The sequence below is a fragment of the Lolium perenne genome, chromosome 2 (assembly GCF_019359855.2).
Source record: "Lolium perenne isolate Kyuss_39 chromosome 2, Kyuss_2.0, whole genome shotgun sequence".
In the NCBI taxonomy this organism is placed as follows: domain Eukaryota; kingdom Viridiplantae; phylum Streptophyta; class Magnoliopsida; order Poales; family Poaceae; genus Lolium; species Lolium perenne.
Window position 1 is genome coordinate 265503298 of NC_067245.2, and position 17563 is coordinate 265520860.

The 17563-nt window shown below is 44.6% G+C and overlaps 1 protein-coding gene across 1 annotated transcript; it reads left to right on the forward strand.

Annotated features, from left to right (window-relative positions):
- Nucleotides 1-13493: 13493 nt before the first annotated feature.
- Nucleotides 13494-15895, forward strand: LOC127335858 (uncharacterized). Its single transcript, XM_051362592.2, has one exon. It carries the CDS (start codon nt 13965-13967, stop codon nt 15615-15617), a length of 1653 nt encoding a protein of 550 aa, XP_051218552.1. The 5' UTR covers nt 13494-13964; the 3' UTR covers nt 15618-15895.
- Nucleotides 15896-17563: the final 1668 nt, after the last annotated feature.

Genomic DNA, 17563 nt, shown 5'->3' on the forward strand with positions numbered 1-17563 from the left:
ATATCATGCTCATCAAAGCCAGCTTCCCCAAGCTTAGAATTTTCCATATCATTAGCAACAATGGTGTTCAAAGCGTTCATACTAATATCATTGCTACTAGCATGCAAATAAGATTCCATGGGTTTTTTAATTTTCGCATTAAACCATTCATGTCTTGACTCAGGAAATAGTACAAAGAGCTCACAGATGTTGTCCATTATGCCTTACTAGTGTAAACAAGAAACAAAAAGATGCAATTGCAGGATCTAAAGGAAATAGCTTCGAGCACAAACACAATGGCGCCAGAAAAGTACTTTACCTGGAACCGAAGTATGAGTGCCTTTTACCTTTCCTCCCCGGCAACGGCGCCTTTAAAAGTGCTTGATGTCTACGTTCCCCCTCCTTTCCTGTAGACAGTGTTGGGCCTCCAAGAGCAGAGGTTTGTAGAACAGCAGCAAGTTTTCCCTTAAGTGGATCACCCAAGGTTTATCAAACTCAGGGAGGAAGAGGTCAAAGATATCCCTCTCATGCAACCCTGCAACCACAAAGCAAGAAGTCTCTTGTGTCCCCAACACACCTAATAGGTGCACTAGTTTGGCGAAGAGATAGTGAAATACAGGTGGTATGAATAAGTATGAGCAGTAGCAACGGTGCCAGAAAATAGCTTGCTGGCGTGTAGTTGATGGTGGTAGTATTGCAGCAGTAGTAACGCAGTAAAACAGTAAACAAGCAGTAGTAACGCAGCAGTAGTAAACAAGTAGCGATAGCAGTATTTAGGAGCAAGGCCTAGGGATTACACTTTCACTGGTGGACACTCTCAACATTGATCACATAACAGAACAGATAAATGCATACTCTACACTTTTGTTGGATGATGAACACATTGCGTAGGATTACACGAACCCTCAATGCCGGAGTTAACAAGCTCCACAATAATGCTCATATTTTAGTAACCTTTAGTGTAAGATAGATCAAAAGACTAAACCAAGTACTAGCATAGCATGCACACTGTCACCTTCATGCATATGTAGGAGGAATAGATCACATCAATATTATCATAGCAATAGTTAACTTCGCAATCTACAAGAGATCATGATCATAGCATAAACCAAGTACTAACACGGTGCACACACTGTCACCTTTACACACGTGCAGGAGGAATAGAACTACTTTAATAACTTTGCTAGAGTAGCACATAGATAGTAGTGATACAAAACTCATATGAATCTCAATCATGTAAAGCAGCTCATGAGATCATTGTATTGAAGTACATGGAGAGAGATTAACCACATAGCTACCGGTACAGCCCCGAGCCTCGATGGAGAACTACTCCCTCCTCATGGGAGCAGCAGCGGTGATGAAGATGGCGGTGGAGATGGCAGCGGTGTCGATGGAGAAGCCTTCCGGGGGCACTTCCCCGTTCCGGCAGGGTGCCGGAACAGAGACTCCTGTCCCCCAGATCTTGGCCTCGCGATGGCGGCGGCTCTGGAAGGTTTTCCGTATCGTGGTTCTTCGCCGAACGCATCAGGGTTTTCGATCCAGGGGCTTTATATAGGCGAAGAGGCGGCGCAGGAGGGCTGAAGGGGTGCCCACACCATATGGCGGCGCGGCCAGGGCCTGGGCCGCGCCGGCCTATGGTCTGGGGGCCCAGTGCCCCCCCTCTGGTCCTTCTCGTGTGTTCTGGATGCTTCCGGTGAAAATAGGAACCTGGGCGTTGATTTCGTCCGATTCCGAGAATATTTCGTTACTAGGATTTCTGAAACCAAAAACAGCAGAAAACAGGAACTGGCACTTCGGCATCTTGTTAATAGGTTAGTTCCAGAAAATGCACAAATATGACATAAAGTGTGCATAAAACATGTAGATAACATCAATAATGTGGCATGGAACACAAGAAATTATCGATACGTCGGAGACGTATCACGGCGCGGCAATGGCGAAAGAAGGAAGAAGGGGAAGAATGAGGAGATACTGCGGGAACCGTGGAGAAAATTGGGAATTTTTTTGCCCTTTGGAGATTTTGAGGAGAAGTTAAGAGTTAAGTAAGCACGTGGCGCTTGAGGAAGGGGAGGAACTGATGGCCCACTACGCCCACGATTGCGCGAAAATCGAGGAGCCACCTCGATCGTTACGCGTATAGTGGTCAAGCCCTAAAAAAACTGATTGCACAGAGCTAGGGCTAGCCCGTCATGTCAGGACCCGTCAAATCAGCCCGCAGCAGTTACACGTCAACAATGATGTCATAAATTGGAAGCATTCGAAGGAAACATAAAAAGTCATCGGATGAAGGACTTGAGTCCACGCACGGATTGCAAGCATCCGAACCTGGACTCGGGGGCTACTCCCATCGGGAGCGCTGACGCGCACTCGATAAAAGAAGACTCGACAGAATAAGCAGTCGAAGGAATAAGGTTTGAGTCTCTATCCAGACTCGACATTTACTCCCATCGGGAGGACGTGGTGCACACCCGTTGAAAGTTTTTTGCACTCCAGGATCATGCCCGGGGACTTGATTCTGTGTAGGGTAACGTTGTTTTGCCATTGGAAGTTAACCAACAAAAGTTGGGCACGTTGCTCATTATCCTTTGCATAAAGAAAATGTATCGGATGACCTATGAAGACTTGCGAAAAAGACTCGGCAGAGGAAAGTATTCGAGTAGTACAACTTGAGTCTACGCACGGATTGCAAGCATCCGTACCTAGACTCGGGGGCTACTCCCATCGGGAGTGCTGACGCGCACCCGATAAAAGAAGATGAAGCATAATCAAGATGAACAAGAACAATGAAGGAGAAGAATGTCAGGAGAAGACATGCATTAGTCTCTACCCGAATTATCTTCGGCTAGACACTCGAAGGCTACTGACGTGGGCATTACCCTTCGGGTAACCAGTATTGGCCTATCCGGTATTGACAAATTGGAGGCCCATGAAGATACCTGAAGGCGAGATGGGCCACTAGGTCGGCGCACCAAGAAGATTCCTTGACGGGCAAGACAAGGAAGCGAACAAATAAGGAAAGATTGGATCTAAACTACTGTAAATCTAGTCGTATTCGGTTAGACCTCTTGAGACCTGGCCTCCTATATAAAGGCCAGGAGAGGGGCTGCCGAGGGACACGAACAACCTTAGCAATCTTAGCCAGGAAAAGCTTAGAGCTAGGTAACCCTAGCTATAGCAATATCGACTAGATCTCAGCCGAACTATTCGGCACCCCATTGTAACCCATTGTCATCATAATCAAAGAACAGACAGGCAGGACGTAAGGTTTTTACCTCATCGAGGGCCCCGAACCTGGGTAAATCGCTCTCCCCGCTTGTCTGTGAACCGATGTCTCGTGTCAGCCTACAGGATTCCATCAACTCTAAGCCCCTATCGGAGGGCATTGGCGAGGAGTACCCTCGACACTCGTATTTAATGTTTACGTGTATGCCAAGCAGGAAACTAGTCGAAGCAATCCATCACCTTCTTGACCAGGTATAGGTCAGGTGGCACGCCCTTGCACCAGCATCGGACGTGCGTGCCGAAGCATTGCGGGCCGTCGCCCGAGGGACCAGGGCCCACCAGCAGTCCTGGGAGCCTCCCGGCTCTACGTGTTGCCCGTCGCTACTCGCCGGTGGGTTTTGGTGGTCAACACATACTTCCTCATGAGCTATAAAACACTAACACAAATCGAGAAACATTTTGAAGGTTTTAAAGGTAGCGCATGAGAATTTACTTGGAATGGTTTGAAATGCCATGCATAGGTATTTATGGTGGACACTTTGGAACAACTTGGTTTTCAGGGGTTTGGAAGCACGAGCAGCATTCCCGCTCAGTACAAGTGAAGGCTAGCAATAGACTAGGGAGCGACAAATCAAGAGAGCAGTCACTGTCATAATCATGCTTGCGGCAAAATAAATTAACGGAGGCATAAAAGTGATACAAGAACTCTGAAGCAATGTAAATCATAGAGGCTTAATTGACTTGTTCAGTCATATGCATGCGTGAGCATGTGCCAAGTCGATTCAAATGAATTATTCAGAGGAGGATACCACAATGTCATACCTATTCATGAATAAAACAATGCAAGCAAACATCCATGACATGCTACTCATATTAATAAATTGGAGCTAAACATGAGAGATCATGAACTATTAGACTTTCTTAAATGACATATACCTCACATGAACCAACTAAGCATGCTCACATGGATGACTATATGTACAAAAATGAAAACAAATAGAGTTCATACCAGCCTCTCACCACAGTCGAATTATCGTAGATCGTTATTATTGCCTTTCACTTGTGTAACTTGGATAATAAGAAATGAAAACCACGCTCCAGCCACCGAAGACCATTGACCTCATAATGAACTTTACAAAACCAAAGAAGAACAACAAATATTTTTGGTGTTTTCGAATTGGAAACAAGAACAAAAGAAAACAAGCAAACAAAGCAAAATCTTTTTGGATTTTCTTATAGCAAACCAACGATAGCAAATAAAGCAAAATAAATGCAAGAAACCAAAATAAACAAATGGTGAAGAGAAACAACAGAAATATTTTTGGTCTTTTTGGTGTTTTAGGAAAGAAACAAAGCAAAAACAAGAAAATGGAAACTAGAAGAGTCACATAAACACAAAGCAGCAGGAATTCGTCAAACTTGATAGCAGTACAGTAACCGATTTTTAAGAAATTCTTCCGCTACTCAAATCGAAAAGTGTTCAACTAATGAAAGTTAGATAACAACCTGGGGAACATGCACAAAAATTGGCTTCGCAAAATAACGTTCTGGATATTTTTGAGAATTTTTTCGGTAACAGCCCAGAATCTGTTTTCAGGCAGCACTTCCCCAAATATCATCTCCCTCTCATTAGAAAACCACTTAAAGAAACTAAACAAGTATATACAAGTATCCAGCAACCATAATATGCAAAGAATGAGTGATGCCGGTATACCTCCCCCCAATCTTAGGCTTTTGGCCTAAGTGGAGTTCAATCCCATGGTGCCCATGAAGTAGCACCTCCGTAGTATGAAGACGGATCATATTCCGGGTATGTGCTGGAAGAAGCACCCGGATACGTGACGGTGTAGTCGTAGGAGGGCTCGGCGTCCTCAGAGTCATGCTGCTGGTGGAAGCCTTGTATCTTCATTTTCTCCTCCACCTCCTCCTTAGAGCGCGACCATGGTTTCCTGTCAATACTAAACAAATCTGGTTGGGGAAAAGGGATTTCCCTCTCATCCCCGTCAGCAAACAACATTCTATAGACCATATTATCTGAACTAGAGTCAGCTGTAACAAATTGATGGTTCTTCATAGCAGCAATATCAAGCCTTATAGGAGTTAATGGCACATCAGTAGGGTCAAGAGGAAGTTCTAGATGCGCTAAAATGCGTGATGCAATAGTTCCTCCAAAAATCGGCCCCTTGTTAGACAAGCGGCGAGCAATAAGAGAACCAAGATGATAAGGTGTCTCTCCAGTAAGTGCAGCAATTAAGAAAGCAAGATGATAGCTAGAAATATTGCTAGTGTTCTCCCTACCAAGAATTCTAGTAGCAATGTAATAGGCAAAATACTTAATGGCGGGGAGTTGGATGTTTCTTATCTTGCCACGCTGAATGGTGCGGCAATCATCATTGGTGATCTCTCGATAGAGCTCCAACAAGGCCCTGGCGTTGTCCTCAATCCTCCTTGCTGTACCTACAGGGGCAATACCCAATGCAACACAAAATTCTTCCAATTTCATGGTAATAGGATTACCATAGATCTTGAATGCAACTGTCGGGCGATAGTGCTTGTTGTCGAACTTGAAGCTCTCAACAAAGATTTTGGTGAGCATGAAGTATTGCTCCCTTTCATCTCCCATATAGGCGGTTAAGCCTGCCTTATTAACAAGGGTCAAGAAATCATCCAGCAACCCTGTATTACTCAAAAAGTCATAACATGGGAAAGATGAAGCGTTAGGGACTCCATTGTCTTCTTCGGGCTCGAAGCTTGGCGCGATGACATCCTCATTGTAGGATCGCCTGAATCGAGTGGCGGTCATAGAGGGCCTTCCCGTGCTGGTCGTCTCTCTCTCAAACACTTCTCCAAAGTTGAAATTATCCATCTTCCTTTTCTGAAATTTTTCAACAAACATTATAAATTTTGATTTGGTGACATATAATTGAGGGGAACTACTATAGGAACTTGCTAGAGTACTAATCATGCATCAAAACTAGTTTATACATCTTAGAACAAGCATGCAAGCTCACTAAACATGTTACCTACAGCAGCAAAATATTCAAGATATACTCAACCAAACAAAATTCTACTTGGATAATCGGAGGAGTCACATACCGGAGAGCAAATGTGCCAAATTTCAGACAGAAATCTGGGCTGAGCAAAGAGATCGAGAAATCATGAGCTCTTGAGCAGAAACGCAAGTGAGAGGAAACTGGTGCGAGTTTTTTCGGGAGAGAGAAGAGTGTGGGAGGAAGAGATAAAGAAGTGGGGCAAGGGGGAGCCCACACACCAGGGTGGCGCGCCCCCCTTCCAGGCCGCGCTGGCCTGTGGGGTGCCACCCTGGGGTGCCCCACTGGTCATCCCCAGGTGCTCCCAGGCGTGTCTTCGAAAAATAGGACCAACGGTATAATTTTTGTGAATTTTTGAAAACTTTGAAAAATGCACATTTCTGGGTATTAAGTTTATTATTACTGGACAGAAAAAGATTTTGAAATTTCTATACAACTAAGGAACTTTGCAAATCAAAACTGCTACAGCAACTAGAACAAGTGGAGGAAGAAAGAAATGTTGTTTACCTCCTCTATGCATATAAAAAGTATTTGTTAGCAAGGTTGATCAAGTCTTACCACCAAATAAATTTTACATAGCATAAGAAGAAATAAACCTCAAATCAATCATGTTACCTTGAATTGTATTGATATGGATCCAATCATAAGATTTTGATATCCTTCTTTAGGCTCATATATAGGACAATCAATAGTTCCAACTTTGATATTTCTCACGTTAGAAATGGTATTAACTCCACATACTTTATCAATCCTCTTGGGAAAATAGACGGTATGCTCCTTGTCATCAACATTGAAAGTAACTTTTCCTTTATTGCAATCAATAACAGCCCTTGCGGTGTTAAGAAAAGGTCTCCCAAGAATAATAGACATATTATCATCTTCAGGCATTTCCAACACAACAAAATCAGTTAATATCAAGCAGTTATTAGTAACTTCAACAGGAACATCCTCACATATACCAACAGGAATAGCAGTAGATTTATCAGCCATTTGCAAAGATATATCAGTAGGTATGAACTTATCTAAATAAATTCTCTTGTAAAGAGAAAAAGGCATAACACTAACACCGGCTCCCAAGTCACATAGAGCAGTTCTAACATAATTATTCTTAATAGAACAAGGAATAGTAGGTATACCTGGGTCGCCCAACTTCTTTGGAACCTTGCCATTGAAAGAGTAATTAGCAAGCATAGTGGAAATCTCCTCATTGGGGATTTTCCTTTTGTTAGTGACAATATCTTTCATATACTTTGAATAAGGAGGCAATTTAATAGCATCAGTCAAAGGGATTTGCAAGAATAAAGGTTTCATCCAATCACAAAATTTATTGTAGTGTTCTTCTTCCTTTGATTTTAATTTCTTAGCAGGAAAAGGCATTTTCTTTTGCACCCAAGGTTCCCTTTCATTACCATGTTTCTTAGCAATAAAATCTTCTTTAGTATACTTTTTATTTTTAGCATGCTTTTCAGGTTCATCCTCAACCTCTTCTTTATCAGAAGCATCATTCTTATCATTATCATGTTCATTATCATGTTCATTACCACTTTCAGTTTCAGCATCGGAAATAGAAATACTATTAGGATCATTAACAGGTTCAGAGGATTCTACAACATTTTTATGTTTCTTCTTCTTTTTCTTAGAAGGGGCACTAGTTTCAATTCGTTGAGAATCTTGTTCAACTCTTTTGGGATGCCCTTCAGGATATAGAGGATCCTGGGTAGAGACACCGCCTCTAGTTGTTACTTCATAAGCATGTTTCTCTTTAGAATTATTTTTTAACAAGTCATTTTACACTTTAGTGAGTTGATCAATTTGAGTTTGAACCATTTGAAAATGTTTAACAAGCATCTTAACATCATTGGAGGTTCTCTCCACAATATCATGCAAATTGCTAATAGCTTGAGAGTTTTCCATTAGATGATTCTCTACTCTCATATTAAAATTTTCTTGCTTAACAGTATAATTATCAAACTCATCTAAGCATTGAGCAGGAGGTTTCGGATACGGAATATCTTCCCTAGTAAAGCGTTGAAGGGAGTTTACCTCGATCATGGATGAAGGGGGAATTATCTCACATATATCTTCTATGGGGGGTAAATTCTTCACATCTTCAGATTTAATACCTTTCTCCTTAAGAGACTTCTTGGCTTCCCTCATATCTTCATCATTTAATTTAATTAAACCCCTCTTCTTCAATATTGGCGTCGGAGTTGGTTCAGGTGTAGTCCAATCATCATGATTCCGGCCTATTTTAGCCAATAATTCTTCAGCTTCGTCTGGAGTTCTTTTCCTGAAAACACAACCAGCACAACTATCCAAATATGCTCTAGACTCAACAGTTAGTCCACTATAGAATATATCAAGTAAATCATGCTTTTCCAAATCATGTCTAGGTCGAGCCCTGATAAGAGAGCAAAATCTTGCCCATGCTTCAGGCAATTTCTCTCCGTCTTCCTGGTCAAAGCTATAAATTTTCTGTAAAGCAGCATGTTGAGCACTAGCAGGAAAGTATTTCCGAAAGAAAACATCAAGCAAATCACCTGGACTTTTAATAGAACCAGGAGGCAAATTATTATACCAAGTTTTAGCATCATCCTTTAATGAGAAAGGAAAAAATTTAGCAACGAAATAAGTACGCATCTTGACATCATCAGAAAACAAGCTACTCATAGAAGAAAGTTCATTCATGTGTTCTACAGCACTTTCCTTTTCAGTATCACAAAAGGGTGTTTTCTCAACAATAGCTATATGAGATAGATCATGAGAAAAATCATAATCTTTATCCTTAATGCATATAGGAGATGTGGCAAATTTAGGATCAGGAGATAACTTATGTCTAACAGTATATTGTGCGAGAAACTTTTTAATTTTTCTTGCATCAGCAGTAGCATTGCATCTATTAATAAAATCATCATTAAGCTCCACATAATCCTCATCAGGATCATCACTAGAATAATCAAGTTCAGGTGAATTAACAGGTGTAGCAGCATTTTCATTAGGAGTTTCAGCATTTTCAATTTGTCTAGACCTAGCAATTGTAGCATTTAGAAAAGATCCCAATGAACCACTATCATCAAGCACAACAGAAACATTATCAATATTATGAGAGTTTTCAGATTCAGCAGAAGTACCAGCAAGTGAAGCTTGTGGCGGTGAAACAAGTTGACTTATCACAGATGGTGAATCAAGAGTAGCAGAGGTACTCAGAGTTGTACCTTTTCTTGTAGTGAATGGTAATATGGCGACTTTAGGATCGCGAGATTTACCCATGATGGAGAATTTGCAGCGAACAATATCAATCCAAGTGAACCTCCAAATAAAGCTATGCTCCCCGGCAACGGCGCCAGAAAACAGTCTTGATAGCCCACAAGTATAGGGGATCGCAATAGTCTTCGCGGGAAGTAAAACCCAATTTATTGATTCGACACAAGGGGAGACAAAGAATACTTGAAAGCCTTAACAGTGGAGTTGTCAATTCAGCTGCACCTGGAAACAGACTTGCTCGCAAGAGTTTATCAGTAGTAACAGTTTTATAGCAGTAGCAGTAGCAAAATAATAGCAGCAGAGTAACAGAGACAGCAGTAGTGATTTTAGTAAACAGCAGGATTAAAATACTGTAGGCACAGGGATGGATGACGGGCGTTGCATGGATGAGAGAAACTCATGTAACAATCAAAGCAGGGCATTTGCAGATAATATTAAAACGGTGTCCAAGTACAAAGCAATCCATAGGCATGTGTTCCGTATATAGTCGTACGTGCTCGCAATGAGAAACTTGCACAACATCTTTTGTCCTACCAGCCGGGCCTCTAGGGAATCTACTGGATATTAAGGTACTCCTTTTAATAGAGTACCGGAGCAAAGCATTAACACTCCGTGAACACATGTGATCCTCACATCACCGCCATCCCCTCCGGTTGTCCCAATTTCTGTCACTTCGGGGCCTTTGGTTCCGGACAGCGACATGTGTATACAACTTGCAGGTAAGATCATAAAACAATGCATATCATGATGAAACAATAACATGTTCAGATCTGAGATCATGGCACTCGGGCCCTAGTGACAAGCATTAAGCATAACAAGTTGCAACAATATCATCAAAGTACCAATTACGGACACTAGGCACTATGCCCTAACAATCTTATGCTATTACATGACCAATCTCATCCAATCCCTACCATCCCCTTCAGCCTACAGCGGGGGAATTACTCACACATGGATGGGGGAAGCATTGCTGGTCGATGGAGAGGCGTCGGTGGTGATGATGGCGATGATCTCCTCCAATTCCCCGTCCCGGCGGAGTGCCAGAACGGAGTTTCTAGTCCCCGAGATGGAGTTTCGCGATGTGGCGGCGTACTGGAGGGTTTCTGGCAACTTCGACTTCCTCCTCGCGTTTTTTAGATCGAACCCTTTAAGTAGTCCAGAGGGGGGCGTCAGAGGCTAGCCGAGGGGGCCACACACTAGGGCGGCGCGCCCCCCCTGGGCCGCGCCGGCCTGGTGTGTGGGGCCCTCGGGCCTCCACCTGGCTTGCCCTTCTGGCTCCGAGAGTCTTCTGGTAAAATAGGCCCTTTGGTATAAATTCCGAGGATTTTCCCGAAAGTTGAATTTCTGCACAAAAACAAGACACCAGAGCAATTCTGCTGAAAACGGCGTTAGTCCGTGTTAGTTGTATCTAAAATACACAAATTAGAGGCAAAACAATAGCAAAAGTGTTCGGGAAAGTAGATACGTTTTGGACGTATCACAGAGGATTATGGACTATTTTGAGAGCCTTTGATCAAATACAAGTTTTTGAACAAATGCTCGGGGGCTACTTTGGAAAAATGAAAAATTTGAGAAAGACAAAATAGAAATGGCGAGAGCCTGTGATCAAATACAAGTATTTGCTCATAGCCTCGGGGGCTACTCCCATCGGGAGCGCTGTTCGCGCACCCGAGAGATTTGAAAAATTATGCGACAGGTGAAAAATATAGCGACATAAGGCGTGGAGCCTACACCCAAGCACAAGTCCTTGGTTGTAGCCTCGGGGGCTACTCCCATCGGGAACGCTGTTCGCGTGCCCGATGAAATTATAAAAAAGGAAGAGAAAAAGAAGAAGAAAAAGTGAGCATATTTCGAGTTATATACATAACTCTACATATACTCCCATCGGGAGAGAAATATAAGTCATCCGTTGACTCAATAAAATATGCTATTCCAACAGCCGAAAAAGCAGTCGACAATATATTCTCAGAACGCCAAAGTTGCGAACAATTTCGGAATGCCGCAAAACTTTGCGAAGGTAAGACCCCGGATCCGTTCTGTGTGGCGTGGCGCCGTCTCTGACGTCGGTTTGCTACTTTTATCCGTATCAACAGATACGAAGAAAAATCCTAACGGACGCGTTAGGTACCCGATAAATATGACTGGGACTCGACAAAATGGTAAGACCTTAAGCGGCACTTGTCGAAGTTTACACCAGTATCCCGAGATCATGTCCAGGGACGTGATCTTGAAGTAGGTTTTTGCGGATTTTCACTAGAGCATTTTAACTAGTACCTGATCCGTCAGATGAACTAGCCCCAACTACCATTATCCCTGTACAATATAGAAATTTGTATGCGAAAATATGTGATAAAGTTCAGAGTTATCGAATAAATATAAATGTGGAGATTTTCCCTGACTCTACGATTCAAGCAAAATCTCGGGGGCTACTGACATAGGCATCCCCAATGGGCCTGCCGAAGATGGTACCCGGGATTTACTAAAGGCCCACGACCCGAAGGATAAGAAGAATTCGGAAGCCCAACTTGCTAGTTAAGGAAAGCTAGAGTTGTATTAGGAGAGAACACTTGTAATATTGCGGGAGGAGTTGGAAACCTTCCCGAACTCTGTAACTTGTACATCACGAATCCCTCGGCTCCACCTCCTATATAAGGGAGAGTCGAGGGACAAAGAAAACATCGATTTATTGTCTCCCAAACCCTAGTTCTCATATCGTCGAGTACTTTTCGGCTGAAACCTTCGAGATCTACTTGCCCTCTACTTCTAACTAAACCCTAGTCTACAACCCGTAGGCATTGACAAGTTAATACCTTGTCAGTGTGCCCCTGGTGTTATTATGCATGGAGCAAGGGATGCACCCGATATATGTCTTATTGAACCTCTAGTTAATCCATTTGTGTTTAGTATATTTCATGTTCTTATTTTTGTGTTGTTTTAGTTCAGTTCCATGTAACGACTCTATATCACTAAGGTAGTAACATCACAACATTTTAAAGAGACCCCTCACCCCAACAACAACGGATCGCTCCTTGTTTGCATACCTAAACCTTGAAGCCACTGGTGTAGGTAACCAAGCAACAAGTAGTCACTGGACCATTCATGCAAAACGGGCCACTAAAGAAGCTACAAAAACATACCCAAGAGCATGAAACAGCCCAACCACACTCAACTAGGTCATCGGCCTAGGGAGCCCCAAAATAGTGCCAGCAACCAAGCACACCCTTCATGCGCGAGAAGTCTTGTTACCTAAATGGACTCACAAATGGGTTGCATTTGACACTGCCAATAACAAAAAAAAAATGTTTCAATTAGTCTATAAGTAAAATAAATATATAACTGAACAATTGCGCACTATGGCACATACAAAAACAATGGCAAGCAATGGTTTCCAATTCCACACATATGCACAATTACGCATCTAGATGTAACTGCACTAAAAAACATAAATTCACAATTACACACGTATATGCAATTGTGCAACTACACGCGATTGCAAGCAAGAGAAAAATATCACAAAAAGGTAGAAAACAAAAACAAAAATCCTAGCTTTTTTGAGAATTTCAAAAAAAAAAAAAAAAAAATCGGCCCTCTTAAAAGCAATCAAGGCTGAAAAGCCGAGACCAGTGCTAGCAGCAAATCGGGCCTCTTCATATAATGAGCCTATTACTCCGGCAGCTCACCAAGAAATAAAAAGGCTATAAAGTACACCTAAACGGGCCAGCCCAACAAAGATGAGGCAGAGGCTACAAAAATAATCAAACGACCAATACTACAATCAATCCAGAGCTATGAATTACTAGCAAAAGGGATAATCAATTTCACAGGCTCGTGCTCCTATATCCGTGGGGTGATCCGGGAGTCCCGGAGACAGACTGTACGGATAAACCTCCAATGGATGTGCACAATTTGTGGGCAACGTTGCCTAGTTCCTTCAAGATTCAGATGGGGTCAGGCTTTGCAAACACGGTATTGGTTCATCTTGACCTTCTCCCTGATCTCCTCAAAATAAGCTTGACCTCCACCAGAACCAGCTGGTTGCCCTTGAAAGTGATCACTTGACAAGCGCGTCAGCGCCCACAGACCACCCATTTGGGAAGTTGGACCTTGAAAGCCGCAAACACTTGTCATCACTTGCTAACAGCTATCACAAGCCATGGCCATGGCAATGACAGCTCTATATAAACCTAGTTACCTACATGCACTTGTGACAGTTTGCAACGATCGTCGTTGTTAGAGACGAGAGCTGCGGTCACATTGCTGCTCCCCATCGGCCACCGCAACCAACCAAGCCGAGCGCGCATATCTGATTCTCCGTCGTCGTCTTTGGTATGTGGTGTTTGTGTTTCCACATGCTAGATCATTTCACCACTCTTCCTCCAACTACATGTTGACGCCGTCGTGTGATTCCATATCACCGGTTGCATCTTCTTGAGCGTGTACCATGGCCAGATGCCGTCTTCGCCATCACCGCCTCGTCCCTCGCCGCCACCGGCGGCGTACAAGCACTTCTGCAGAGTCTGCAACAAGGGCTTCACATGCGGCAGTGCGCTCGGTGGTCACATGAGGGCCCACGCCGTCGGTGACGACGGGCCTAATAGTGCCGCGGACGACGACGACGAGCCCGTGCCGCGCGCGCGCGGTGGTGGAGGGGAAGATGGGCCATCGACGGCGACGACGACGCACGTCTACGCGCTCCGGGCGAATCCTAACCGCCTGACCAGGGGCTGTCAGGTGTGCAAGAACTGCGGGAAGGAGTTCTCGTCGATGGAGCTGTTCCTAGAACACGGCAAGTGCAACTCCGGCGAAGACGAGGACACGGAGGGCTCGCCGCACTCGTCGGCACCCTCCGTGGCGGACGGCGAGGACGACGCGTCGCTGGCCACTGCGTGGTCGAAAGGGAAGCGATCCCGTCGCGCCAAGCTGGCCGCCGAAGGAGGCGATGATATGCCCGCAGACGAGGACGAGGAGGAGGACCTGGCCAATTGCCTCGTCATGCTCTCGTCGTGCAAGGCCGATCAGGCAGGCGTCGCCGAGGCCGACCCGCAGCCGAGGCGCGCATCGGCGAGCAAGGACCACGTGAGAATGCCTCAACAGCCGCAACCCATCTCGTTCGTCATGCCGGCGCCGGAGCAGGCGATGGTGATGCCCTTGGCGTTGCCAGCGCCGCTGTACGCCTCCCCCGTGCCACGTGGCATGTTCGAGTGCAAGGCATGCAAGAAGGTGTTCACTTCGCACCAAGCTCTGGGCGGGCACCGTGCCAGCCACAAGAAGGTGAAGGGATGTTTCGCCGCCAAGGCCGAGAGCAGCGTCATCGAGCCAATGCACCACGCGCCGGCCGCCTCCGGGCTCGATGATGACAAGGGCAGTGCAGCGGCTGCCGTCGAAGTCAATGCAGGCGGCAGCGCTGACGCCAGAACGAACGTCGATGTCACTGCTGGCGAAACACACGCCGGTACGAGCGAGGCCGCCGCCGCGCCATCCTTGTCAATGGCCATCACGACCACCGACCATGATCCGGCACTGGCAATTACACCGGGCAAGAAGAAGGCCAAGATGCACGAGTGCTCCGTCTGCCACCGCCTCTTCTCTTCTGGCCAGGCGCTCGGAGGCCACAAGCGCTGCCACTGGCTCACCTCGGGCACAGGGGAACACGCCAACATCGCACCCCTGACAGCTGAAGGCCTTGTCGCGGTTTCCGGCCACCAGCTCACTCTCCGGCCAATGGTAGACGCGTCGGAGCCGGTGCTGGATCTCACCATCGCGGCTAACCCGTTGCCGGCGATTGCTAGCGCGAGGGTCGCCGAGGTCGGAACCAGCTCGCTGCATCTCGATGCATCTGCACCTTCGCTCTACCTCCAACCAGCGGCGGTACCGAGCAACCCCAGCAACCAGAACAAGATGGCCCCGACGAGCAGCCACGGTGTTGACGATGCTGTAGCTGCCTCGGGCGGCGCTGAGGACGAGGCGGACAGCACGACCGTCAAGAAAGCCAGGCTTAGTGATCTCAAGGACGACAGCACAGCAGGGGAGACCACGCCGTGGCTGCAGGTCGGCATTGGCTCCTCGTCGGCCGATGGTGATGGGAAGAGTGCTGCGGAATGAGCAAGGCGAATAGAGCTGGCAGCTAAACTCTGATCTAGTAAGTTTTTAAAAGCTAAACACTGAAGGGACTGAACTAGTTATTTTTTTCTTCTTTTGATTGACTAACAGTAGCCTGTACGCATAGAGTTGAGTTTGCATATATTGTCTTGGACAAGTATGTACTTAGTGATTTGATAATGCATCTGCACTATCAGAAACTTTGCACTAACAAAGTATGTATGTAAGATCGAAAACGAGTATTTCGAAGATACCACTATATACTAAGACTGTTCTGCTAATCTCAAGTCACACGTCAGATTTTATAATCTTCAGTCACCCTTGAGATTTCCTCACGTCTAAACTCTAAATAAATCTTCAAGAAAATCTTACTTAAATGAATACAAACTCAATACTATACAACTGTGAAGACTTCACTTGAAACAAATCTGGAGATGCAAAAAAAAAAAAAAAAAAAAAAAAAAACGGGGTAATTGAATCTAGAGATGCAAATGCAATACAACCCCGAACAAATGGAAATATATAACTAAGATCCAAGGCCGCAAAATTTGCCCATAAACCACAATGGAACTAGCTAGCAATGGATAACATCCAGAAATTCGGCCATTTAAGTTTTTACAAAGAAATGTAGAGTACCAAATCTTATTGAATTGACAACGGTGTATGATGGAGATTGAAAATCGTGCCAAGCATATATACGAGCAAGGATGTCGCTCTGATCTAGCTAGGGCGCAGCGAATTAGCATTGCCAACTGACATTGTCGCTGCCAACAAAGCCATACTGATGGAGGACAACGAGAACCATACCATCGTTCTGAAAGCTTAATATAACGATGTGCACATCTCCTGCCGGTTCTTGATAAAGAACCAAATGATCGTTCATGAAGTCTGGGTAGGACAAAAAAAACTCCTAGGCTCATCTACAACTGCAGGCCAAGCGCCACCGAGACGGGATTGATGCTAGATGACCTTATTTAAGAGAATATTTTCATCGCTGATTTGATAAATATATTGGCACAGCATACATGACATAATTAATAAGCCCATGAAAAAATGAATTTAAAGAAAACAAAATCGGCGGAACAAATTTTTGAGTGAATCTGGTGCTTGCAACATTTGTCTCTGAACTTTTGTTCTATTAAAGAGTAACCTAAAACAGTAGCATGACAAATGAGCATATCAATAGAGGCCCTTTCAAGTTTACTTTCTCACCTTGCATTATTTGGAAATGTGTAGAAAAAATAATGATTAATTTGGTGGAGGCTTTCTAACTCTACAGTGGCATGGGCCTTCTCTCTATGCCCACAAGTGGAACCATGATCAAATCCACCAAATATAAGAAGAGTTAGAGTCAATCCCGTCATCGACTTTAAGACTTCCATGGCGCAGTTTGGGGCCTTTGGTGATGGGGCATACGAACTCAGATTTTGATGTTCCATGTTCTTGGTCGGGCAGGCATGGGTTGACGTATGCCGCGCACAAAACCGGATACTTTTCATGTTAGAGTTGCCCTAAGGAACATAACGAGCAAATTTATCGAAGGGATGAATGAGTTACCCATCGTTCACTTTTTTTTAATAACACTCCACCCGGTTTTTTTTTAACGCATAATATATTAGGTCAGCAGGCCGCCTCGTTAAAAACCTTCCAGTCCCCTTAGGTTCCCTGGAAGGAAAAGAGTGTATCAGAAACCTGCTGCCGCTGAATCACAGAATAGTTACATCGTTTGTGAGTTTGTCTAGAAGAAGGCTAGGGGGGTCATCGACCCAATTACACGAGATATTATTAGAAAATCTATAATGGGCAATCTCATGAGCAGCCTTGTTTGCCTCCCTCGGACATTGTCGAAACGTTACGTCGCCAATCTTCGATGCTATGTCAACACAGTCGGCATAAATAGCGGCAGCACTGCACCACCACCTTTGCTCACCCGTGCATGCTTGGATAGT

Coding starts and splice junctions, on each gene's coding strand:
- LOC127335858 (XM_051362592.2), top strand. CDS start 13,965: ATGCCGTCTTCGCCATCACCGCCTCGTCCCTCGCCGCCACCGGCGGCG.